This window comes from Pollachius pollachius (genome assembly GCF_949987615.1).
Source record: "Pollachius pollachius genome assembly, chromosome: 8".
NCBI classification, from domain to species: domain Eukaryota; kingdom Metazoa; phylum Chordata; class Actinopteri; order Gadiformes; family Gadidae; genus Pollachius; species Pollachius pollachius.
The window spans coordinates 20,118,506-20,146,244 of record NC_136941.1 but is presented as its reverse complement, the minus strand read 5'-3'; the positions used below and the strand labels follow the sequence as shown (position 1 = coordinate 20,146,244).

The window sequence follows — 27,739 nt, the reverse complement described above, 5'->3', positions numbered from 1 at the left end:
GAGAAAGAATGTACACCTCCAGCAGGTAAGAAAGACTACATTGTTCCTATATCTGGCAAAGCAACCGCCAAGGGAGAGAGAGGAGCAGGGGGAGAATGGAAAGGAGCGTGTCTTACATAGCAAGTGACCATTAAAATCCTTAACAAAAAAATCCCTTCATGGACCTGATCTGAATCTTTGTGAGCCGCAAGTGCAAACAAAGGCAATGTGTTAGGTAAAACTAGCATTTTGTTGGATGAATAATGTGGAAATAGTGTTCATTAATCACTCAATGAAGATTCACAAGACAATTTAAATATGATTATTTCAGGGCCCTCTATTGGACATTAGAATTTCAGATACTATAATAAACAAGATTAGTTACTATTTAATTTAACTGGTTGAACATTGCATTTTTTTTGGTAATCCTCAAAGATATACATTACATTATCCTCTATTAGGTTTTTTTCTGCCAGAAATCCTCCTAAATCATGGAAAAATATATATTTCTGGCCAGAATGTGGCAAAAACAAACTTTGACATAAGCTACTTCTAGGAATACGCTACGTTTAAAATAACTGAGTAAATAATGAATAGAAGTGATATCATTAATAAACTGAAAAAAAGTTTAATGGAGCCATGAATATCATTTGAATGTTGCCGTCGGTTGTTATCAACTTGAAACAGCCAAACAGAAAACATCTGAACATCGAAAAAGTGTTCTGGCACAATTTGGGTTTAGGCCCACAGTACATATTAGTTTTAATATAATCATCAAATGTATTCACGCATCATAACATGACATTTTGTTATATTAACCAGCCAAATTGCCTAGAATCAAGTTTTTTTGTGTGTGTTATTGTTCTACGTTGGAAAGAGTAGGTGGCTGACAGAATCAAGAAAGGTGGATATCTACCAGGAATCAGAGAAGGGACTTCCCAACTGGAGCTCCTTGCACCCAGCCCCCTACCCACCGCCTAAGCCTGCCAAAGAGAAGCCTGTTATTACTTCAACCACAGTGGTTTTGAATCTGGACACAGCTCCACGCCCTATCCCCTGTTTGTGTTTGTTTGCTTCAATTAGGTCTTTGACATCTCTTCTCCTCTTTGCTCCTAGGCCTTCCCTGGCATCAAAAGGATCCTCCATGCATTATCCTATACATTCTGTGCCACTCATAGCTGTCATGTCCGTCTCATCTCCACAAATAGGATAGAACCTTAAATGTCCTTAAAGAGTTCAGTTTTGTTTGAATCAGGCATTGTTGCTTTTTTTGTTTGGAGCTTGCATTTGCTGTGTTCATATTAAGATGACATAATTAGGAAGCTTATCGTTTCTTCTCTCAATTGGTGTGGTCTTAACATTTCTGTCATTAAACATGGAGGTATGTGGCAACTGAGGTCTTGTTTAAGCAAACCAAAGTCTGCTGTGTGAGACATTAGTGGAAAAACGGCCTCACCGCTGAACAAAAATGAGTGTATTCCTCTGGTTGTGGCATCAGGAAGGGGATATTTTAAGAATCAGCTGCTGGGAAACATGCTGGGAAAGAGTTAGTGATCACGTGTTCTTCTTTCTTTATTCAGAATATTGACTAAACTAATGCTTGATGAGGTATGAGGTTTTATTTGAACCAAGATTGTGTGTCAAACATACTTCTGATTATTACTTAAAACGAAAATATATATCTTAAATCACGATGATGAAGATCATCGTTGACTTCATGTCCTGATAACTGTAGGGTGGCACAATATGTATGCTTAATTAAAAACAAGGGAAAATTAATTAATGAAATAATTCTTAATTATTTTTGTTTCTTACTTACCTAATTTTTTTCTATTTTTCTATCTAGCAAGATGCTTGAAAAAGACCAAATGGGGAACCTGGATCTGCATGATCATTCTGAATTTCTTCATAGGGCTTTACAAAGATTTACAGATATAGATATGCAAGACAATGTCGCAATAACTGTATGTATTTCAAAATCATAAAGATATTTTTGACTGATATATGATATGTTTCCACAGACCAATCTACAAACAAGCCTCACAGACAATACATTAGTATTGCGCTCTTGTTTAACGATGGTCTCAATGACAATCCACACAATGACAGCAAAATGGCCAAATATGTATCATCTATTTTTCCTCATGTGGGGATAGTGAGCATGTGTAGAAGAAGATATTAAAATGGTACACCCCACATGTACAACATTGGTTTCGGGGTCAGCGGCCTCAACGGGGAGGATGGCAGCGTGAAAGGAGGATGTTTGGTGGAGGAAGTCTTGCTGGGTGCTGATAAAGCCAATGGGGGATCTAATGAAGAAAGCCTCTAACTGCTGTGGTTTCTGCAGTTCATGCTGTTGCATTGGGCCACAATGTTTGCTACAGCTGTTAGTACAAATACGGACTAGGGTCATATCAATGTTTAATTGGGAGGGAAAATTGCATAAAAATGATTTCATGCGCTTAAATGGAAATGGAGCAAAAAAATGTATTCATGTGAATACGAAATTATTCAACAAATTGCAATTGATTGCATAATTAGTAATTCAATTGATAAACACTTTGCATGTTTGTTAATGAGAACATGCTGGACAGGTTATTAAGACTATTGGCCACTGCTCGGCATCCACTGTATTTGCTTTATTGAGTCTTATTTCAGTCTTTTAATCGAGAAACAGCTGGAATGATGATCTTGCTTGTAACTGAAACTGAAGCGCTTGAACCTTTCAAAACTATAATGTTCTCTCAGATTTTTCTAGTGACTAGTGAGGTTACCAAAGAACTACAGACCTTCATCTTGGAAAAAAAATGTATACTCGGTATTGTATATTTTAACCACAAACTGTAGAGCTGTGAAGGCGGGACCTCGTTCGCAAGCGTTCTCCTGTAACGGCGGAACGCATGGGAGGGATGATCCACAAAAGCGTTATGAACGAGAGGCGGGGCTTCCGGTTACAACTGGGTATTGTGGCGAGAGCCTAGAGAGAGGGGGTGGGACTTCTTATAGAGGGATATTCGTTTCGTTTCCCTTACATGTTTCAGATCAATTGCTTGATCAGACAATTAATTTTTTATTATCCTAGTAGCTGTTTTTCTTATTGAAATGGTTTAATTATTCTTGGGTCGGGGATTGGCTACAAGGAAGTTAAAGACCGTAAATGGCGTTAGACGGGGATAACGCATGGAGCTATTAAAGAAGGGATAACGCTACAATGTATGTGTCAGCCCAATTCTGCTTCCTGGACAAGCCGACCAATAGGAGAGCTGCGTTTGGAACACGTATCAAGCACAGACAGTTAGCCTTCTAGCTCCCAGCTGTTTGTTGACTCGGATCATCATGGATTCTCTCATCCTGGTAAATAAAATAGTTTCATTTTAGACGGCTTTATATGATATGCTCATGAACGTCAGTGTTTCATACACGGATGTGGATTCCCAAACTGTGGGGTCCACGGTACCGGATGTTTAAAGCTACAGTAGGGGGGCTAACCTAGCTAGCTTAGTACATTCTTAACCTCACTGTTAAATCTATTATTCTTATCATAGTGACGACCGGTCAAAGTACTTGCTTCTTCTCCGGGTTAACTCTCTCCCTTCGTAGTTTTGATTGCATGGCACTGGTAGCACTGGTTCTGAGTTTAATGTTGTCAACTGGTTGACATTAAAGTGTATGGGAGTTATATAAAACAATGCAGTGTCCCATTACAATGGGACATTACATTGTCTGAATCAGAATTCATTTGATTACATCTAATTGTACAAAAACACAAGATTAAAAGGCTTGGTTCCTCAACAGCCACATAGCAGCATCGATACAAGATAAACTAAATGAAGATAAATAAAAATACATTGTTTTATATTACCCAACAGCCAACGTTGGCTGTTGGGTTTCGCTTTACTTTTGTATGGATTTATATGAAGCCATTAATTAAGTTGCCGTCCACCGACAGGAGCCTTCCCTGTACACTGTCAAGGCTGTCCTCATCCTAGACAACGATGGAGACAGGTTGTATGCCAAGGTAGGCTGTTGGAAAGAAAACAATGGAACAATATTGTTTCTCTATTAGTCGTTATGAACTATTTTGCAAGTCACCATAGTCGTTTTTGTTATAACCTGTATCTTAATGTGTTCTAATTACAGTATTATGATGACACATATCCCACTGTGAAGGAGCAGAAAGCATTTGAAAAGAATATTTTCAACAAAACGCACCGGACTGACAGTAAGAGGAAGCATAACAATTATTTAATTAAAACTTATTTACTTAGTGTTAAGTTTTGTTTTTTATTTACTTTCTTTCTTTAAGGTGAAATTGCATTGCTTGAGGGTCTCACAGTTGTTTACAAGAGCAACATAGACCTCTTCTTCTATGTGATTGGCAGCTCGCATGAAAACGAGGTAAGACGTTCAGCTCTGCAGGTCCGGATATGCAATAGCTGAACAGTAGGTCTATGTTTTTGGAAACCTTATTTTGTGTTTTGAATCTTAAGCCGTTTAAAGCAATGCGCTGATGTACATGGGGATATTCCGTCATTGTGTTTAATAAATAAGGGATATTATTTATCCAATATTGTATAACCTTCTTTCACATGACAATGATCATTTTCTTAAAATTAACTGTTTCAAGATTAATTGAACACAGCAGAAAACATCAGTCACTGCCATCGGGGAATGGCATTTGCAGATTATAGACAGATTGCAGACAAAAAGGCGAATATCGGCCGATAATGATATACGACCGATAAATCGGTGCATGCCTGATAATATTGTGTTGGAGTAATGGCATCTGGATGTGAGTGATTTCTTATTCTCATTATTTGTATTCTCTCCAGCTTATGTTGATGGCGGTGTTAAACTGCCTGTTTGATTCCCTCAGCCAGATGTTGAGGTGAGTTGTCTTACCTTAACGGAGAACTCTTGGATTTTTCAACCTGGACACTCTAAACTAATCATATTGGTTTTTAGGGACTCACATTAGTCCCTTAAAGCCCAAATTATCGGTTTTCCTTTGATGTTTACTATTGTGCTCTCCAAATCTACAATCTTTAATTGTTTAAAACATTGATCATGCTATAAACCTTTTTTTTTGGGACAAATTGCAGGAAGAACGTTGAGAGGAGAGCATTGTTGGAGAATATGGAGGGGCTTTTCCTGGCTGTGGATGAAATTGTGGATGGGGGGTAAGTTATTTATTTATTTATATATATTTGGGTTAGCCACGATTTAAAGTTTTAATCGCATAGTATGGAGAGTTAACTCACGATTAATTGCAGTTTTAAAATTATATTTTAAATCCACTCCAATTTAAGTTAAAGGACATTATCAAATGGAATGACACATTATCATTCATACCAAATGTACTTAATGAGCAAAAACTAGGCCAAGGGATCTTTAGGGAGTTTTATTGGCTCACTCATCGTGGGTTGAATATAAAACTTACAGAACACCACAGATTTGGGAATTTTAAACAGGCAGTTAATAAGTACAATTGTAAACCAACAGTTAAGTGTAGTTAAATTCAAATAAGTAGCGCCACAGATTTGGGAATTGGAAACAGGCTGTTACTTACTGCAATTGTAATCAGGCAGTCACTTACTGCATGTGTAATTGAATGTAAAGTAAGTGGAGGTAAAAACAAAAATGATTTCTGATATGAATCAGTGCATTTACATGCAGGGTCATTATCTGATAAAGAAACGATTAAGACCTCAACCAGACTTTTAAAATGCATGTAAACACCTTTACCTGATCTACTTCGGGCCAAAATCGGTACATGAACAGACAAGCGAGATCGGATAAGAACACCTAGATAACTCGATCATAGTCCGGTTTCTACCTGCATGTAAACCCGCGTCAGATTTTGCGTTCTGCACATGCTCGAGATCTTGCGGCCGGGGGACGTGTTATTGTCGCCATAGAGATATAAACAATTCGTATTTCTTTATAAATATAAATATTAAATTATTTCTTTATATGTTTATGGTTATCGTTGTCGGAAACCGAGAAACAGCGATTTATTTAAAAAGGTGACGCAGAAGATGGAGGATGCCGGTGTCATGCCATTACACCCTATTAAGTGAAACCCCCTATCATCAACATGCATTCAGTACACTCTACGCCTCGATTCAACCCAAGGCTGAATTAAAAGTACATGTTTTCCATCAAGGAGGTTGTAAAGTAGCAACTTCGGGCACATCTGTCAAAATAAACGTTTTTTCTGAAAGGGCTACAGCGCCACCTAGGGTAGCGGATTCAGCCATGCTCCGGCCATTATCCGATCTCTTAAAGGCCATGTACGTTCGGATAATTGACACGGTCCGTTCGAGTAGCGAAATCGGTATAAGGCTTAATCCGATCTATCTGTCCCATGTAAAGTGTTGGCATTCTGTGGGCAAAAACTTTAAAAAAAAAAGTGTGTTAATGCTTCAATTTGTATTAAAGATCCCATGGCATGAAAATATCACTTAATGAGGTTTTCTAACATTAATATGAGTTCCCCTAGCCTGCCTTTCGACCCCAAGTGGCTAAAACTTGCGTTCGGTGTAAAACGAGCACTAGGTATCCTGCTCGCCTTTGGGAAAAAATGGAAGCACAAGCGTGCTGATTTGGAATGTGGCCCCATATGTCGTCATAAGGGGCCAAGTTCAGCCCCTTTCTCTGCCTTGCCCGCCCAGAGAATTTGGCCCGCCAATGAGACAATGAGCTACGACTGTGCAAGCGCCACATGTGTGTGTGTGTGAGATTACACACACTGTAAAGCAAGTGTTGTACACTTCTTTGTTATTTGGATAACCGTTCAGTTGTGTTATGTTAGTGTTATGACGCATAACATGTCGGTTCTTTGAAGTCTCTGGTATTTCCACAACCAGACTGTAGTTGGGGTTATCTCAGCCATGTTTGAGAAGGAATTGGGGGAAAGGAACTTTGGCTTTGACTCCCTGAAGTACATGAACTGCGACATGCTGCCCGACGCCCGCTGCCTGACGACACTGCCGCGAGGTGCAGCCGGCAGCGGGCAGTGCGTGGTTCAGTCTACTTCAGGTTGATGTGGTAGTGGAAGAACCAGAGATGTCGGAGAACCTGACGCAGTCGTTTGTGATTCATAATATTGTCTGGAGGCGCACACAGCTTTTGACCATGATAATATGTATTATATGATATAGATATCTATGTATTATATGATATTATTTAGATATAGAGCTACAGGACTGTAGCGCAAGTGTTGTACACTCTTTGTTATTTGGATAACCGTTCTGCTGTTGGTGTTGGCGCATGACACGTCGGACTTTCGTCTCTGGTATTTCCACAATGAGACTCGTAGTGGGGGTTATCTCAGCCATGGTTGAGAAGGAATTGGGGGAAAGGAACTTTGGCTTTGACACCCTGAAGTACAACGGCATGGAGGAGAAAGGTATTGTTGCCCACGATTGTCTCCCGCTTGAGCGCCCCGCTTCCCACTGCCCACTGCCGAGGGACCACCGCCTCGGCGCTGCCCGCTGCCGAGGTGGTGGTCCTTCGGCAGCGAGGCTCCGGCGGGAGTCAATCGCAGGCAACAATCCCTTTCGCCTCCATGTCGTGGTTCAGTCTACTTCAGATTGATGTGGACATGGAAGAACCAGAGACGTCGGAGAACCCGACGCAGTCGTTTGAGATTCATAATATCGTCTGGAGGCGCACACAGATTTTGGCCGTGATAATATATATTATATGATACAGATATCTATGTATAATAGGGGTGTAAAGGCACACGTATTTGTACCGAACGGTCACGGCACAGGCACTTCGGTGCGGTTACAGAGGTGTACCGCGGTTTGTAAATGTGGCGTACATAGCGTTAATATGGCGAATGTAAAAGCTTGTTTTGCGATGCAGAATTTAAAACTTGAAGTCGGAGTTCCACCCGGACCGTTTAGCCAAAGTATACTACTCCGACTCCGTAATCCGCTCAGCAGTTCTCCGTCGGGATGTCGGATACGCAATGAAATTCGCCGCCCGATCTATCTTATATGTTGACTACAAACCATGTAAGCAGTGTTGTAAATTAACTTCCAAAGCTTTTCAAATCTTATTTGGCGTTTTATTGGTCCTTAAGGTGCAAAGTAAACAATGTACAAAGTTATTAAGCTGCAAAGTCAAACCGTAGAAGTGATTCAGGAAATGATTTTGTTAGAGGACCAATCACAGCCCATGCCGTCTCCGTTGCATCGACCAATAGGTCCATGGCGTCGACGGATAATAAAAAATATTGGATGCGCACTTAAGCTAGGCTCTCCGGCTATGTAGAGGGCTCTCCGTGTCTACTTACAGCACTTTAACATGCACACGCATTTGAAAGGCACCATCCAGGTGTTACTATCACCGTTGCTGTGAAAAAAAAAACGAGCTGTGCAAACCCAGCTCACAACACCATTTCAACAACCCCTGTCTGGGAATTCAGAAATGCAAATGCCATAACCACGTTTATTGGTGTTTTCATTGATGCTTATCTACGGGTTGAGAACCAAGCCGTTTTTTAAATTTCCCCCTTAACTATTAACTTTACCGTACTGTACCGTGACTAAAAAACCGAGGTACGTACCAAACTGTGACTTTTGTGTACCGTTACACCCCTAATGTATAATATGATATAATTTAGATAAAGAGCTCCAGGACTCCCGCCGGAGCACCCGGAGTGTTATAGAATATTTACAGAACACGGCCAAATGCTGTGTGCGCCTCGCCATTGCTATACATCCACTGTAAACAGAGCGGATGGTACCGTGGCAGCAAGCTGCTCAGGGCCACACCCCCACCCTCCTCCTTGAGCCGCCCCTCTCCTCATTTGCATTAAAGCTACAGACTTCGAAACGGCGCATTTGGGGAAAGCTCAATGTGCGACTGGCTCGTAGTGGCTGTAATTCTGCACCATGGATGAATTTCGAACTTTAGGGGCCCACTAATATCTATATTAAAGCATCCATAAAGTAGCATGCCATGGGACCTTTAATCGCGTTAAAACAAGATTGCGTTAACTTGCCCAGCCTATATATATACAGTGGGGCAAAAAAGTATTTAGTCAGCCTCCAATTGTGCAAGTTCTCCCACTTAAAAAGATGAGAGAGGCCTGTAATTTTCACCATAGGTATACCTCAGCTATGAGAGACAAAATGAAAAAAAAAAATCTAGAAAATCACATTGTCTGATTTTTAAAGAATTTATTTGCAAATTATGGTGGAAAATAAGTATTTGGTCAATAACAAAAGGTCATCTCAATACTTTGTTACATGCCCTTTTTTGGCAATGACAGAGGTCAAACGTTTTCTGTAAGTCTGTACAAGGTTTTCACACAACTGCTGCTGGTATTTTGGCCCATTCCTCCATGCAGATCTCCTCTAGAGCAGTGATGTTTTTGGGCCACACGGACTTTCAACTCCCTCCAAAGATTTTCTATGGGGTTGAGATCTGGAGACTGGCTAGGCCACTCCAGGACCTTGAAATGCTTCTTACGAAGCCACTCCTTCGTTGCCCGGGCGGTGTGTTTGGGGTCATTGTCATGCTGAAAGACCCAGCCACGTTTCATCTTCAGTGCCCTTGCTGATGGAAGGAGGTTTTCACTCAAAATCTCACGATACATGGCCCCATTCATTCTTTCCGTCATACGGATCAGACGTCCTGGTCCCTTGGCAGAAAAACAACCCCAAAGCATGATGTTTCCACCCCCCACGCTTCACTGTAGGTATGGTGTTCTTTGGATGCAACTCAGCATTCTTTCTCCTCCAAACACAACGAGTTGAGTTTTTACCAAAAAGTTATATTTTGGTTTCATCTGACCATATGACATTCTCCCAATCCTGTTCTGGATCATCCAAATGCTCTCTAGCAAACTTCAAACGGGCCCGGACATGCACTGGCTTTAGCAGGGGGACACGTCTGGCACTGCAGGATTTGAGTCCCTGGCGGCGTAGTGTGTTAGTGATGGTAGCCTTTGTTGCTTTGGTCCCAGCTCTCTGGAGGTCATTTACTAGGTCCCCCCGTGTGGTTCTGGGATTTTTGTTCACCGTTCTTGTGATCATTTTGACCCCACAGGGTGAGATCTTGCGTGGAGCCCCAGATCGAGGGAGATTATCAGTGGTCTTGTATGTATTCCATTTCCTAATAATTGCTCCCACAGTTGATTTCTTCACACCAAGCTGCTTACCTATTGCAGATTCAGACTTCCCAGCCTGGTGCAGGTCTACAATTGTGTTTCTGGTGTCCTTTGACAGCTCTTTGGTCTTGGTCATAGTGGAGTTTGGAGTGTGACTGTTTGAGGTAGTGGACAGGTGTCTTTTATACTGATAAGGAGTTCAAACAGGTGCCATTAATACAGGTGTCCAGTGGAGGACAGAGGAGCCTCTTAAAGAAGAAGTTACAGGTCTGTGACAGCCAGAAATCTTGCTGGTTTGTAGGTGACCAAATACTTATTTTCCACCATAATTTGCAAATAAATTCTTAAAAAATTAGACAATGTGATTTTCTGGATTTTTTTTTTCATTTTGTCTCTCATAGCTGAGGTTTACCTATGATGAAAATTACAGGCCTCTCTCGTCTTTTTAAGTGGGAGAACTTGCACAATTGGTGACTGACTAAATACTTTTTTGCCCCACTGTGTGTGTGTGTGTATGTGTGTATATATATATACATACATACATACATACATACATACATACATACATACATACATACATACATACATACATACATACATACATACATACATACATACATACACTGTTGCTAGACAACCTAATCTCATCTGTCCTTTTGAAGGTAGCTCCTAAATTAGCATGTGTCCTCTCATTGCGGCCAACAGGGTGATCTTGGAGAGCGACCCGCAGCAAGTTGTTCACCGTGTGGCCCTCAGGGTAAGCGCTCCATATTATTATCATGCTCAATCTTGTATAATGTTGTATCAAACTATCTTGTATCAAATGTATTGCGACAAGTTGTAAATGTTCTATCATGCCACCCTACTCACGCACACACATAGTTAAGAAAAAGCAATGTATTCCAACGAGTTGTAGATGTCCTATCAGAACAATGTAAAACCATCTTTTGCCTGCTTTAGGGTGATGACGTGCCTTTGACAGAGCAGACTGTCACTCAGGTAAGAAACTTCCCAGTTGTGGTTTAAGTGTGAATTGTCCTTTTTAATCCGTCGGTGCATATCACGCAGTATAGCCAGTAAAAGCTATTGTCTCAATAACCTCTGTTGGAACCTGCATCGCAATCTATTCTGCCTGTGTGCATGGTTCCAAATGATTCTCGATGGTGAGGTTTGCCATCCGTGGTGATGCATGCGTGTGAGTTCTGGTTCTCCTTCTGTACGTGTGTGCTGCTGATTAATGTCCCATTTAAGCGGGCAGTCTACCGCACAGCCTCATCTGGCCCTGATTTATGGCTGCTCCTCTTCCCCCCGCTTTATGGTTATGGTTTTTCTTTTATTCAGCAAATTAAGATGATTAATTAAATCTGGAAATTTCCTCTGCGTGAACATCACTCTTTATCACCCCTCATTGTTCATCTGTAAAGCGTTAATTATATTTATCAATATTGTTTTAAATGACCTTTTCAAATGAATGCGGTAGTTTCTTCTTGCAGAAAGTTTCTTCAAATATTTTTTGGACTAAATGGGTAAAATATTTTCAGTGTTTTTAGTGTTTTTTCAGTGTTGTCATTTTATTTTACTGAATACATTTTTGTTCCCCTCACAGGTTCTGCAGTCTGCCAAAGAACAGATCAAATGGTCCCTTCTACGATAGAACCGTCTATTACAACGCCCACCGTTGTGGACCTCTTCCTCTGCTCTGATTTCCTCTCCTCTCCTCCAATTGAAGCTGTGAAGAGTCCGGCGCCCCATCCAGTTGCACTCCAAGGAATCCCTCAGTCCCATTTCAACACAGGCTTCTTTTGTATGTCGTCACCACAACGTTGAAGTTGTGGTGAAATATTCCAACTGTTTGGTGTTGTTTTTCCCTCTCAGTGCAGAGCATCATCATGTTAAGACGATGTACTGTAGTGTCCTGTAATAACATTCCACTATTTTGTTGATACACAAAAACAAGGTTGTATTGATTAGAGCGCAGTCTTTTTCTCCCTGATTCAAATGGGTCATTTAAGACATTGATGGTTTTGTTTATTCTGCTATAGCAAATGCTCTGATGAAAAGTGCACCAAGTACTGTATGTATACACATGGAGAAGGTAAAGGCTGGTTTAAATTTGGGCCCATCCTCATCAGTTTCTTATAATAAATACACTTTCTTGACTTAAGGCTGGAGCAATTAGCACATCCTGTTTCTCCTGTTTTCAATTGCTGTGTTTCAATAATAAGAGATTCAGTTATTGTTGGCCTCTTGACCCGTATCCCAAGTGACGTAGCAACACGTCCCAAGTTCTAAAGCCAAGTCTTGTCTCCTCTTCCCAGAGCTGCTCTCCTGTACCATGCCTTGTGCTCTTTGTCCCTCCGAGACTGCACCAGTATCCAGGGCCAACTAGAACAAGGGCGCCATCTCCTGGTAGAGGCAGGGCGGCGCCAACAGACCCCTTGTAGACATCCGTTTCAAGGTCTGTCGATGCTTAGATTGCACCACTTACAAAGGTGAAAAGCAGGGGGAGAGGTTCATAATTAATATTCAGCCAGAAGCCCATGACTCTGTCATTAATTTTGTACGTCCACGTAGCTACGCCCATGAACCCCACGCAGACATGAATACCTCAACCCAAGCACATTGATGGAAATTAGGTGACCCCACCTCCGCCTCTGCCCTGTCCGCCCCCAGAGAGACCAGGACTAAGGGATTAGCTCTAGATCACGGAGGTACCACGTGCATATTACAAAGCAGGAGGTCCTCTACATAGTCCTACCTCTGCTCTCTCGTTGACCTCTGGAAGGAATTTGTAGCGAGCCTAGATTTGTGCTTTTTTGCAGAACGCGCACACACACTCACACATGGAGAATGCTTAATGAAAACCACATTGGGTACGAGTTGGGGTCCTCACCGCCCCAACCCTCCCTCCTCTTCTGGCTTGTCCGTTGGCCTTGGTGGTCAAGAGCACGCATCGGACCAGGTTTCTGCCTAGGTCTGGAGCTCCTTGTTAGAGCACAGACACACAGAGAAACACAAAAAGAGAAAGAAACACACACATACACAGAATCACACACAGACAGAGCAACACACACACACAAACACACACACATTTTTTGAAGAAGCTTGGTTTAAACTCTAGCCCTTACAAACTTCAAAAATATTCCTTGGTGGTATGTCTTTATATCCATGCATGGATAATGTGTGGAGTTCCACGGCTAACGAGGAGGGCTCATAAAGAAAGCGAGGATCAGGTCAATCATGCTCACTCTTAATGTGAGATAAATGACACAACCAAAAACTGCTTATTATTGGCTAGATGACTGCAGTAAGAGTGTGACCGTTTATGTATGGGTGTTTTAATTATACACAGATACTTATACTATGGATTTTATGTCTTTTGGCATTATTCCAATTACAATGGGAATATGAAAGTGTCTCACCATGTACAGCATGAATGAAGACTAATAATATTTGGGAATGCAGCGTAATCTCGACAGAACCCAATCACCCAACAGTGAGATTACTGTCTATGTTGTATTTTGGGTCAGTCAGCTGCTAAACTACCTGGTACACACGTGTGTGTGTACTGTGATTCTCAGTGTGTGGACAGTTCACAGAAGTGGATGTAGGAGTCAATTTGATAGGATCCCAAAGAGGGGAAACAATGTGTGAGGACAGGGTGTTGTTGTATAGGATCAGCTATCCCCAGCCGTGGGTCTGGTCCAGCTTTACTTTTAATCCCCAGCCCCGCGGCACCATCAGACCCTCAACGACTCGCTCTCATGGGCTCATTACAGTTGCACCGTCGTAAAAAAGCAGAGGTAATTTATATTAATTATACAGGAATGAGTATAATAGTCTCAAATGCCATTACTTGACACGCTGTACATAACATGCAGTAAAATTGTCATACACACACGGTTTAGAGCCCTGTAATTGATCGATGCATATCATGAAAGAGGTCTCTCTCTCTCTCTCTCTCTCTCTCACACACTTCCCTCCCTCCCTCCATCTCCCTCTCCCTCTCTGTCCATCATGAAAGAGGTCTATATCTCTTTCTCCCTCTCTTTTACTCTTGGCGGTGTTGCAAGTTGTGTGCCTGTGCATTCGGTGTGTGTGTGTAACAGTCAATAAATTATCAGCAGCACGCTTACAGAGTGTTTATGTCATAGCCAATGCGCCTTAGCATCCATGGAATGGCCTGACCTCCGAAAGGGAAACAACACCAGGAAAAAAGCAATGACACTGTATTAGAGTCGGTAAGGCACACACATTAAGCCTAGCGTCGTAATAACAGGACGACTGAGACAAAGGGCAGGACCCGCGTGATATTTTATGACCTACTGAATTAGCATTAACGGGCACACCCATAGCACCGGGTTCACATTTGAATATTACACGCCTGTGCAACAACTCAATATATGAAAAACAAATGCATGGATTCTACTCCGAATGGGTCATTATATGCTGCAGAGAATGCATGTGGCTGCACATGTGAAAGGGGAGAGTGGTGGTACGAGGGGGGCCCCCGGGGCCGGCCCTCCTGCCACAGAGGAGCCTGGCTCTAGCCTGACTTGCTTTATGGCCATGGCTGGCCCTCGCTGGGCCTGTTTATGGATTCCCATCGAAACAGAGAATCATGGTTGCTGGAGGAAACGCCAGCCAAAACCAACACCTCCACCGGCGCCCCTCGGCCCCCTGCCGTAACTCAGCACGTTGTTTATGTTTGTGAAGAGCACCGGAAAAAATACAAGTGGTTATCACCTTAGATGGCTTTACAATTCTGGTGTTAAGGTTTACTTTTTTTTTGGCGGTTGATATAAGATAAAAATGTCACCCTGAACAAGGCCTGGTTTATTGGGTGTCATAACAGTTTGGTGAGGAAATTGGTGGACTAAGTCTAGGGAAAGTTCTTGTTTTTTTTGCAGCGGAATTCGAAATATCATTGCGTTTGCAGAATCCCGTTATTTTTTTATGGCACCCATAAGATTTATTTCATGAAAATGTCCCACTTTGATATGATAGTGAAATTGCCTTGCCAAGGGCATGGTTAAAATCTATAATATATTCTACCTGCTTTTCCTCATGTTATGATGCTATCCTCTGCAAAACTAGCTGTGCTGCAGCCTACATCCCTGCTGCCACAGAGAGAATGCTTTATAGCACAGTTCCTGATGTAATCCATATGTGGGAATTAAACTGTCTTCCCTGTGATCTAAGCAATCCACTCCTTCCTGAACCAAAGCCGGGTCCTACTGTGCAGCACTGTCAACCTTGTTCCTCCTAGGAGCCCTCACAATTGAATACATGTGCATGTGCAGGTTTGAGTCCCGCTGAGCTGAGCACCAACGTGGGCTGGGTCCGAGGACCCGCCGGTATCAAACCGACAAGGCTGAAGAATGGTTGGACTGTGAGTGTGGATGCGAGAGGGTGCTAAATTAAAAATAATCTGCCATTCTTACTGTAGACCGTCCACATCAGGCACAGTCGCGCAGGCTGTTAAGCTTTATGAGCGCTTTTCCCGCTGTTGTTTGGATTCCTGCCGCAGCCCCCCGGGGGACCACTTGTTCCTCTTCTGTTGCGGCCAGTGTTCAGTGTTATTGGGTTCCTAAACAAAATTGCTCACATGGTATCCACGGTTTTACTAAATTGTGTGTACATGCGTCTCTGCCTCACCTCCCCCCACCCCGACATCCCATCCTCTCCAGAAACCCCCCAAAAATAAGGTGAAGCAGTATTTATTCTGTGGCATGCCTCAGAAACCTCCCTGTCTTCCCCTCCTCCATCTTCCATCTCTCCCTTTTCTCTCTCTTCACTTTCTCTCCTCCCTCCCACCTTCCCTCCCTCTCCATGGATTCCCCAACCACACCACAATGCCGTTAACAGGCGCACCCCTGACAGATTTACTGCCATCTTCTTTCCATTGGCCGCGAGCGTGACAGCCCAGATTTAATGCCGACTTCTCATTGGCCGAGCCATGACAGGTTAATTTATGGGTGCTCTGTGATTTGATGCCGGGTGCCTTTGAAGTGAGTTACAGCTCTGTCGCTTATAGGACACAGAAAGGGTGTCAGGTTGCAATCGTAAAATCTTATCCCCGAAGGGAGGTGGTGCTGGTGTATAATTGTCCTGACGTCATAAGAGTAGGAGAGACCTTCCGGAGAGCAGAGACCGAAAAATAACAAATATCAGACAAAAAGGAAAACCTATGGCTGGATGTCTGTCAGAAAGAGATGACAAAACCAAGTGCTAAACTGCTTACTAAATAAAACTCGAGCAAGGCTAATGTTTTACTTTTATTTTTCAGAGGTATGGTATTTATTTATTTACTATATATGCATCAGCTCTTCACCACAGAGTTGTTCTGCCTGTCTGTGTCTGCAATGCTTGTTTTGTCTTGTCCCCATAACCCTGCCCCTTTTAACGCGGCAGCCATCTTCCCTGCTCCCATCGGCTCATTCCTCTTGTGATCAGTGGGCTCTCAAAATGGTTTAGAGGACCTTAAGTGACAGGGAGTAAATCACTATTGCATAGCTGATCAACAGCAGCAAACTGCCAAAGTCACTTTGACATCTGCCTAGTGTATCTGCTTAGTTCAGCGCACTGTTCGTGCAGCACCATCATCTATCTGCTGCCTATCTCTTCATCAGCCAGGCAATTTATCCTGCCGAGATCAGGAAGAGCAGGAATGTGGCCCTGTAACGGCCATGACCCATGGAGCTGTAGAAGGGTAAATGGCAAGGCTGCCCCTGTGCCGCCTATCAACCCCCTGAATTCATGCGCCATTTCCCGTCTATATCAAATCCCTCTCCTTACTCGTTCACTTTACACTTAGGGCCGTCTGCTCAAGTGGAAAATTGCTGGAGAATAAAGAGACAGAGGCAGGCCCCGGTCTATCCTTGCAAAGCTGGATTGCATAATTCCGTGAGGCGCCGACTCATGAGCTTGATAACTTTTGAGATGGGGGATGGGGTTACACAGAGCGCCTACTGACAATGTGTCACTGATGAGAAAGAAAACAGGCTTTCCGTGTGTAGAAGTTATGACCCCTCTCTGAGGAATGATGGAATGTCTTGGTGGTTTTCTAGTTGAGTTCACGAATATCTGTACAGGGAATGCACTGGGTCAGACACGCCCCTTTCTATGTACTACATCTCTATGTCCTAAGTATTTTCTCATGAGGAATTGGCTTCTGACAGGCACTTTGCTGTTGTCAATCGGCTGCTTTCAAGAGTATTGACAGCAATGCAGCAGCAGGTCACAGGTTGACACATTGTTCCTATTGGACTGAAATGTTCACTCTCGGTACACTCACAGTCAAGAGCCCCCCACAACTATTACTCTGTCATGTCGTCAGCCTCCTATATGTTATCCCACAGTTTACGCTTATGGACTGGCCCCGGCTAAACTAAGCTTCAAGTGCAGTCTCTCCTTCCACAATCAAACGACTCAAGTATTACAAATGTGTGCGAGGGTTCGGAGGCAGGGCTTTGATGTGAGGCCACCTATTTCCTTTCACCAACCGTTTGATATCTATTAACACCATCAGTTTTTTTTTTTTACACAGGTAAACAGGCCCTTAAAATTAAGACCTAGAGTGGCACTTACTCATAGGTCCATGTCTGAAGTGACGGGTTCCCGGGAGAGGTTGTTGAGACTCCCTGTGTCGGTGGGAGAGAGCCATTGATTAATGTGGTGGCATAATGCCATGGCGTGTTAATGCATCTGCTCAGGCTGAACGCGCCCCCATTGGAAAGGGATCTTTAAACCGGCGCCGCGCCAGAGAATCCCTCCTGTCCAATGGAATGGAGACTACTCTGGGGTCAAATAAATCTCCACAAATAAGGTACTGCAATGCTTCTTTGGATCTACATCGAGAGTATTGAATCTGCATAGACTAGTAGGTCTAAAATTGATGATTGGTAATGACACAGGTAAGATTGCATTCTTTTCTTCCCCTGTCAAATGCTCCTCGGTTGTCAATGCCCACCTGCCCTGCTATGTTTTGTTGGAAGGAGATATTCTACAAATCAAAGATATTTTTCCCAATAGAAATGATCAATGGTTCATAGTGCTGATAAGACGTCATAGCAATTCTAATCTAAATAGCTAAGAAGACTTTTCCCACATAGTTTTTGCCAATATTGTAAAGCCAACAACTTCCAACTTATGCTACCATACTTGATTAGTCTGCAGTGCATACACACTGCATGCTACCATACTTGAATGGTCTGCAGTGCACTCTACATGTGAGCAAACTTCCATAACAAGAGCAACAACCAAACATTTTCCATCTCTCTGGACACCATTTTTATTGGTAGCTGTACTTTAACCTCTTCTTATGCAAGAGAAAATGTGACAATAAAAATAGTACTATACACATGTAGTACTATTCAATGACATATGCAACGTTTCAACGAGTCATACACATGCATGAACACACAAACACACACTTAATAAAAAATAACCAATAAATCTGATAAACCATTAAGATAACATCAACTCTCCCTCTCAGTGGTTGCTGGTAAATGGCTCATCGATAACTACATTTAACCAACTAATTTATGATGAAACGAATGTGTTCATGACGTGAGGCTGAAATGCTGAAATTAATTCATCTGCTTGAGTATAAGTTAATTAGGAAATTAGTGTCAGTTAACTGAATGTGTCACATTGAAATGGGGCCCCTCATATTGAGGTTTTTATGCGTCATGTGGTGGGCAGCCCCCGCCCGCCTCCCATACCTGTGCTCTCTTCATGGCTGATGAGACTAAGGTGTCTCAATGGCACACACACATCTCTACAGAATTCCACTTCATTTCATTTGGCGGCCATTTTGTTTGTGCTCCAAGCTATCATTAAGATGGCTGCCGTTCCTATGGAGGCCCCCATGTGTCCCTCCTAGAAACTTAATCTACATTGCATCTTCCCACCCATCCTTTATTTCATAAAAATGGTTTATACTATAGTAGAGTTTTGCAATATTTGGCAATCATCAAATGTTACCACGAGAACCGACTGTTCTGAAAAAGAAACAACAGATATATGTCCCATGCTTTATTGAAACACAGAATCATCTTGCCAGCGACTGAGAAGATGACAGATTGATGATTGGAGTGGGTAACTGCTCGCAGAATTGATTTGACTGTCGTAACATGTTTGAATTCCTGATATTTGAAAGGTTGTATTTGACCTATTATACTCATGGGCTGGCAAGACCGCTGATAATATTGGGTTGAATTGTGGGTGTGTGTGTGTGTGTGTGTGTGTGTGTGTGTGTGTGTGTGTGTGTGTTTGCACATGAGTGTGTGTGCTCTGTGCAGTGGTGCAGCAAGGGGGTAGAGGTAGGAGTATCCGGGGTGGCAGAATTGAATTCATAATGATGAGCAGCGCTGCCACTGTGCTGACGGCCAAAGACCACCTCAGACAGCTTAAATATCACCGCTAATTAACGCGGAGAGGTGGGCTGTCACACACGTGATGGATGTTAGGGGGGGGCACAGCGGCGCTCTAGGCCAGTCGACCGTTCCTTTATTAATCAAAAGCCTCAGATGAAACGGCACTCCCACACTTCGGGAGTGAGGAGATAGCAGGAACCCATTGTTGTGGAGATGGTTTCAATCATCCTCCTGACCCTGAGAGGTATTTGATCAGAGTTGGGGGTGGGGGGGGAGACGATCCAAACACTTCGTAGAGAGACTGGGGGCTTTGCCGACTAGGGCTTTTGTTTTTGTAAACCTCCGTCCCGGTCGTTTGCTGACAGCTCTGCCGTTGTTTTTTATTTTGGGCGGCATTCATTTTTATTTATTTTTACAGTCTGAGATTTAGTAGCCACAGGGGGAATCTGTGGTTGGATGTCCTGTTGGTTTCTGCCTTCATAGAGAGCAGAGCTGTGTCCCCTGCCCCCCCACACTCCTGATGAAGGGTGGGAGAGATTGGAGAAGTCAGTACCCCACCCCCTCTCTCTCTGCCTCTCCTCTCTCTCTCTCTCTCTCTCTCTCTCTCTCTCTCTCTCTCTCTCTCTCTCTCTCTCTCTCTCTCTCTCTCTCTCTCTCTCTCTCTCTCTCTCTCTCTCTCTCTCTCTTGGATTCAGGTTCAAAGGTGTGGGAGTATTGGCTTGGAATACATACGGTAACATTGCTAGAGCACAAAATAAGTATATATAAATAAATATATAGGTAGGTATATACTAAAGGTATATATATGTGCCTCTCTCCCTCTGTGTCTCTTGCTCCGGACCTCCTCTCTGTGGCCCAGATCTGGAGGCGGGAGGTGAAATGCTATATGCCCTATATGCATAAAGATGGAGTGGTCTCCCCTCTCTGATCTGCTCCCCATCTCCCTCACTTAAGGCGCTCCGGCGTTAAGTGCTACGGGGCGCTGGGTCCTGTAAATCAGGCTGGAGAGAGAGAGGATGGGTCCCATGGGGCGAGGCGCACACTGCCAGCACCCTGCAGGCTGAGCTCATCCAGACACTTTAATTAAAGAACTGGTCAATAGTGAGAGAAAAGGGGAGATGCTAAGGGTGTGATCCGTTGTCTGTTCAGGCGGATGTGCCGATACACACGGAGCTGGATTATAAGGGGGGCGAGGGTTGCGCGTTGCATTCATTGTGTTGTAGGTCCACTTTTTCTTCAAAATATCTGGACATGGTCACGTTTTCTCAAAAATTGGCTGATTTTACATCTGTCAACATAGGAATCATTATTCACATGTCTTCACCTTGTATTGATGCACCCTACGCTAATCTCAGCAAAGGTGTAAATGTGAATAGGTAATTAATAATTCCTTTAATTTGAATAGCCCTTTACACTGCTTTGAGTGTGTGCGTTTGTGTTGGAGGATATCACACCTCATCCACTATCAGCATATATTAGGCCACACCTGGTGTTGTACGGCTGTATGACGCTCACCACACACACTATAAGGCAGGGCTAGCACTAGTACCTAGTCAAATATAGATTGTTTCATGGTGGTAAGTACTGTACTGGAGGTATATTGCATTCCTCTACCTTAGCAATTGCTACAGTTGCTTTGTTTGCTGTTCAAATCCGTAAACAGCAGAAAAAGTATGCAGTTGTTTACTTATGATCGACTAATGTATGAAGCCATTAGCCGTCCCTTGTGGTAAGAAATATAAGAGCTAAGGTAAGACACAAAAAAAAACAATATATAATACAACTTTATAACCTGTAACCTTATTGGTAATGTATTTGATAAATTGAACGCTAATGAAATCAACTAAAACATGCTCTTCCGATCACTAATAACGGAGACATGTTCTGGAGGGCCATCTGGTGGAACAACGAGCAAATTACAATATCTACCATAACTGGCTTCTCGGTACCGGTTTAATTACTGCCAGAAAGGCTAGCGTTTACTGCGTACCGGACGCACAGTGCAACAGGAACGTTACAAGTTCCGGTGTAAATATCGTACTGATATAACTTTTAATAGTAACATTACAAGCCACCAAAGAAAACATGTTTGTAATAGTTGGAGAAGAAGAGGGTGCTTAAAATGTACACATTTATTCAAGTTTGAGGCCCTGATTTACATTTTGTCTTTCTATGTTCAAAATGGATCTTAGCTGAAATGTGAAATGACAACGATGACAAATAACATTTATTTTATAAAAAAAAACATTTTCCTTACCCCCCTACTCTTTACAAAATCCTTGAAATGCTGTTAATTAAGGGAATCACAAAACACCTATAAGAAAATTAACAGACTAACCATGAGTACACTAAAAATAGTATGGGGGGGGGGGGGGGGGCGCGAGTGGCAGCTCCTAATACAATTTATAATATATATTAACTTCATACGCAGTAAAAAAGAAAAAAACTTTGCCTTTCACATCATCTATTAGCACGAAAGCAATGAAACTACCTACCATAATAGGTAGGTAGCAAACTAAATGTCTGTAGTTCTTTTAACTGTTGAGTCATGTTTTGACCACATTTTGAGCGTCCGTAAGAATCCAGTTTGTACAGATCTGTTGTCATCGTGGCGCTATAAAGATTGGCACATGGCATCGAGACGATCGTGAAGGTGATGTACTCATGATCTACTCATCTTCACTGAAGAGGCCAGAGGCTGCAGGAGACCCCACAGATCATGCCAGTCTATAAACCTTTTGGCTCACAGTCCAAACAGATAAGACACACAAGGATATTGGAAGTTTCTTTAAATAAATCATGTGTGGGAAAAAAAATACAATACAATAAAAACCCAGAGATTTTGATGGCCGGCCTATCTCAATGAAAATATATTTTCCATCTGTCTATAATATTTTTTTTGTGATTGAAAACATCTAGACTAGAAGTCGGGTACCATTCAAGAGGCCCTGCTACGGGTAATCAAATTCTCTGTATCTCAGGTGAATCACTAACATGTTGAGCCAGCTTTTCATGTGGAAACGCAGAGAGACAGCCCATCATAGCAATGAAACAGATTCAAACAGGGAAGACGTACAGATGAGATGATTTGAATGGGTTTCACTGTTATTACACAAGTCTCCTTTCTGAACAAAAACAGAATCATACACACGTTAGGACTTTTGCTGGACATCCCTAGATGTAGATAATCATACTTGTTTTAGTAAATAGTTTACCAAAACTCCAACCAGAAGTTTTCTTGTGAACTGTGCTCTGTAACAGTTATATCATTCATCGTCGGTACAGAAAATGATGGTGAGAAATGTGAGAATATCAATATTATGCCAAAGTTTGTTAACCAAGTCCAATTAAGGCCAAATGGTTACTATGGAAAAAACATATTCTCAACTAATATTACGCCCTCGTCTAGTAAACTGTGACTTTTTTTTTGGAAATTCGATGGGGTTAAACTGCTAATTATTCATTTTAAAAAGCATTTTCTCTGCTAGGTCAAAGGCAAGCCTGCATAGTAAGAGTGAAGTTATAGTGAGTTGAATACAAGACTTGTATCCGTAATGAAAGATTGATTTAACTTAGGTTTATATTCAAACTGGATGTAAGATAGCCAGCTTGATTCTAGAACACAAACCCCCCCTATTGCAGAAACTGAAAAGTTAACCCTTTTTGTTGCAAAAGGAAAGAAGTACATCTACTGGTTAGATATGATTACTACTGCCCAAAGGCAGTACAGTTAAGGACACAATTCAACCAAGCAGCTCTAACTAATCAGGGAGGTAAGTAAATCACAATTAGCAGGAGGAAAAGACTGTCCAACACCACTTTTTATAAACAAAGTCTTGTCTCGGGTGTCTGGCACATGTGGTGATGCACCGAGTTCAGTAGTGTGTCTGGTTCTACCTGGTGGTGGTACCACTAAAACAGGAACAAAAAGATAAAATGGAACAAAAAAAAAAAAGATCTTTTCCACAGCACATGTAGTAAAATATAGTCTTCCCTTGCATCCTGGCACAGGCCTTACTCTGTGTGCGTTGTTTGATTATTGCCATAGTGACGTTAACCAAGACCGACTGACCCTGTATTAGTCATATACCATGAGAGTAGGTATCTACCCCCCCCCCCCCCCCCCCCCCCCACAAAAATAAAAATTAAAAAAAGACAAGTTGAGAACAATGTACACCCAGCGCTTAGCATCCGCTTGCGAGAGCAATCCAGGCAGGTTGGGTTGCCGTGGGCCAAACCGCCTTGAGACTGCAGCACCACCTAGCTCCGTGGTGTGGTGTTACGGGGCTGTGGATCGCTACACTACCATCCACAGGGCTGGCCTCTCCATCCTCTCCCTCCACCCTTCAGCGGGGGGCAGGGGTCAGACAGTCAGGCGGTTGTTGGAGGGCTGTAGGGGGCTCCAGGTGGCGGTGTGGCCGGGGGGGTCCTGGGGGTAGGCGGACGCTCGGCTGTCGCAACACGCCTGGATCTCCTCCTTGCTGACGCCGCCCGCCGTGCACAGGCGCCGGTGCCTTAGGAGCCGGTCTGTCCGCGAGAAGTTCTGGACACAGACAGAGAGATGGAAGGAGGCCGTCGTCAGACATACAATCCATTGCAGGGTGTAAAAATAATGTGGGGTTAACCAGGCGTGTGTTTTCAGTCGGAACGACATCCATCATCGCCCGAATCGTTATGCTAGCCATTGAACAAAGCCTACATGTAAACTTGTGTCAGGAGTTGGTCAGCGGAGACCTAACCTCCGCAACCAGAATCTAATTGCCATAAATTACACTTCTGCCTGTTTCTGACTTATCTCATGAGTTAGTGACATTTCACTGTATCTTCATAATTGGCTGTAGATAGGATGATTTCAAATCAATTATTTGACTTCTTCAGTGATATTGGGGAACGTGATGAGGCACAGACTATATTTTGTGTGCATGCATGTCTGGTTTTCTTATGTGCGGCGGCATGACGAGCTGTCCCTCTCACCTGATGGCACCGGTCGCACTGGTATGGTTTCTCTCCGCTGTGCACACGCTTATGTCTGTCCAGGTGGTAGCGCTGGATGAACCGCATTTCACACGAGTCGCATGCATACGGCTTCTCCCCTGGAAACCGTGCCAGGCACAGAGAGAAAAGAGACAGGTTTCTTTTCTGACTTCCACCACTGTTTTGGCTTTGGCTTTCTCAAACTCTTTCACTTACTTCTCAACCTCAAGTGATTTATTTTTTATACAATCATTATTATTATTTACAATGATTGTATTCATTGTGTATAACTATATGCTTTACATATACATTGTTAACTATAATAAAAAATGCATATATTTTTTGAATTCCCATTACCATGTACACTTCCCTTTGGATTCACAAAGTACATGCAAGCTCATCAGTAAAGGGATGTCCAGCCGTTGGTGCACCGCAGCAGAGGGGGAACTAACCTGTGTGAGTGAGCATGTGCCGCTTGAGGTGGTAGCTGCTCCGGTACGCCCCGTAGCAGTGGTCACAGATGAAGTTCTTCTGCACCTTCAGTGAGTCGTCCTCCATGACCATGGGCGGCATGATGGGCTACCAAAGGATCACACGTTCATTACTGGCCTAACCCAACGTCGGCACACCCATTAAAGCCCTAAAGTGAGTCAGTGTAGGGGTCCTTACCTCCATCTTCTCTTTCATTTTGTTGGGGTTCCCTGATTTTTTATGCTTTTTCTTGGGCTGCATATTCTGGTTTGCCTGGATGCCCTTTTCATCCATCATTCTTGATGCATGATAATCACCATCCTTTCTGATCAACTTTGAGGAAACAATGGATAATATGTATTTGATTTATGACCATGAACACTAAATTTGAAATTAGGCTGTTGTTTTTCGGTTGTTTTAGATATTCACACTCATTCAAAGAGATTACTATTTGTTTATTAATATGGCCTTTACTTCTTCTTAAACGGGAGCTAAAGCCATGTATTTATGTACACACATGCCTATTTTTTTTTGCCTATTTACCTATTTTTCTTGGGATTATCCAGAATATATTTATGTTGTTCAGTAATGCAAAATATTATTTCTAGAGGCCACATTTGCGTATGAATGTTTAACAATGAGACAGCCTGTCCACTGACAGCTTTTTGCAGTGTCTCTCACCAGTGGCGGGCAGCTTCCATTAGAGGGATGGCCCATGTGACCGTGATGTAGCTGGTGGCTGTGGTGGTGAGGCTGATGCCCGTGGCTGTGATGGGAATGGTGACCCTCAGGGTTGTCCCTCTGGCCCTGGCCTAGTGGTGACATCATCTTCTTCTGACCTGGAATGCTGTTTGCCTGCATCAGTGCCATGCTGGACAGCACTGCCTCACAGCCGAGAAGTCCAGCCTAGCAGACAAGTGAGGGCTAGGTTATCAATACAGAGAGCGGAATCCCCATGAAGTAGGCAGGCTAGGGGAATGTGTGAATATGCAGACTTCACAGGAGTAGAAACACAGACAAAAACAAAAACAATGTGCTTTTATGAGGCTTTCTTACACTGACCCATTTCATATGATCTCGAACAGAAGTGTTGGAATGGTGTGTCATCTTGGCAGTTTGAATGTGTGTGGGGAGTAGGGGATGGGGAGGGACAGAGAGGACGTCACTCAGGGTGAGGGGAGACGGAAGACACCGCACCCACCAAAATCATCAGGGGCACAAGCCTGCAAGTAGAGGTACGACAAACAGGAAGGCTATGAATTTACACGTATGGTCAAATCAGAACCTGGAACGCCAGGCCTCAATTTCGATTAAATCCATAGACTGTTTTGGATACGAGCAGAATTTAGGATAGTGTTTTGACAGGCTTTAACAAGCCCCCAATGGTTTGGTGCATGCCAAGTGTCGTACAAGAAGGACGTGGAAAAAACAAAACAAAAATGAAAGCCGATGTTTGAGAGCTGACATGCAGATGATACAAAAGTAATCACTCTAGCCCAGTATAAACAATAACAAGCCAAAACACTTAGAGAAAGCGATTTTTTGTGTGCGCTTCTGTTTTGAAGTAAAGCATAAATAACTTCAGCCCAAGACACTGTCCATATTTTAGGCAATACATAAAATAACCTCAATAACATTTAAAAAGACCACAGGGGCAAAAATCCGATGGTGTTTCCAAGAGATTGCGTACATGTTTTGTATTTTCAATCAAAGCAATGCTAATTTAATGCAAGACAAACAATTTAAAGAATTTATTTAACCATCAAACTTTGCTTCAAATACAAGTCTATTGTTTAATAATGTTATCAGCCTTGATTTGTCCATTTAACCCTGCTCGTCTTCCCAATTGTAACATGGAGAAATGAGGGCATGGGGATGCGAGCTGTGGGCTATTTACCTGTAAGGCGCATGGCTCTATGTTTTCAATGAGTCAATCATTTCTAGCTTTACAGTAGGATACTTTGTCGGCCCAATAGTGGTGTGATGCTTAAACGAATCGTTCAAGCTAAAAATGATTGAAACTATTTTCAAACTTGTGAAATGGGGGGTAAAATGTGTCTGGCTGCTTCCCGTTGGAGTTGTAAAATGTTATTGGTAATGTTCAGGTTAAGGTTCTCTACTAATTTCTAGTGAATGAGTCTTCAGTACGAGGTGCATTATACATGCGATCAGGAGAGTCAAATGCGTTCACAATTTTCAACCACGATATCTATTTTATATCGCCGTAATTCAGCATTAACACAGCGACCAGACGAGTCATCAACCATCAGCAGAAAACGATCGGGACGTGTTAATTCGTTCGACTTCCACGGCAAGCAAAGTGACCCACATTAACCGATGAGGGTTAATACTGGGGGGGAAATGTTGACCAAGATTGAAAAGGCTAGCTAGCTTGCTAAGCTAAAGCTGTACCACAACTCTGAGTCTGCGAACCCCCAACCCCCCACAGCCCCCCATCCCCCCAGCCCCCGCCAGACAACACAACAGCGAGGCAGGGCGTGCAGTTTGAGCGCCGACTACGAATAACAGTACTCTCAGGACGGATACGGGCAAGAATTTAACCGAACTCGGACCGCAATGAGATGAAAAATGTATCGTGTACACAACACTGCAAGTAAATGCCGCTTACCTTTGGATCTTAAGAGTTTCTGAGACCAATTTATCTTGTCGCACTTCCAATTTTTCCTCAGTTTACAAACACTGACAGGAAACGCTACCGGAAGTGCTCCCGCAGGGAAGACACGATTGGTCGGGTTCGTGGTCATGTGACGTAGCCTGAGTGACTCGATTCGGCGGCCATTGTTGTGAG

At 42.9% G+C, this 27,739-nt stretch overlaps 2 protein-coding genes across 3 annotated transcripts; one reads left to right on the top strand and one right to left on the bottom strand.

The window, feature by feature from the left end:
* The first annotated feature begins 3,034 nt into the window (after positions 1-3,034).
* copz1 (COPI coat complex subunit zeta 1) lies at positions 3,035-12,269 on the top strand. Its single transcript, XM_079740982.1, has 9 exons — positions 3,035-3,333; positions 3,929-3,997; positions 4,120-4,201; positions 4,286-4,377; positions 4,812-4,867; positions 5,082-5,159; positions 10,811-10,862; positions 11,066-11,104; positions 11,712-12,269. The coding sequence occupies exons 1-9, from the start codon at positions 3,316-3,318 to the stop codon at positions 11,757-11,759; spliced, it is 534 nt and encodes a 177-aa protein (XP_079597108.1). The 5' UTR covers positions 3,035-3,315; the 3' UTR covers positions 11,760-12,269.
* An 11,386-nt stretch (positions 12,270-23,655) lies between these two features.
* Positions 23,656-27,734, bottom strand: znf740b (zinc finger protein 740b). Of its 2 annotated transcripts, XM_079741121.1 has the most exons (7): positions 27,560-27,734; positions 25,993-26,153; positions 25,612-25,836; positions 25,129-25,263; positions 24,912-25,038; positions 24,460-24,578; positions 23,656-24,028 (listed from the first exon to the last, which is right to left on the bottom strand). In XM_079741121.1, exons 2-7 carry the CDS (start codon positions 26,035-26,037, stop codon positions 23,849-23,851), a joined length of 831 nt encoding a protein of 276 aa, XP_079597247.1. In that variant the 5' UTR covers positions 26,038-26,153; positions 27,560-27,734; the 3' UTR covers positions 23,656-23,848. The 2 variants fall into 2 exon arrangements, with proteins under 2 accessions (XP_079597247.1, XP_079597248.1); XM_079741122.1 differs by lacking the exon at positions 25,993-26,153.
* Positions 27,735-27,739: the final 5 nt, after the last annotated feature.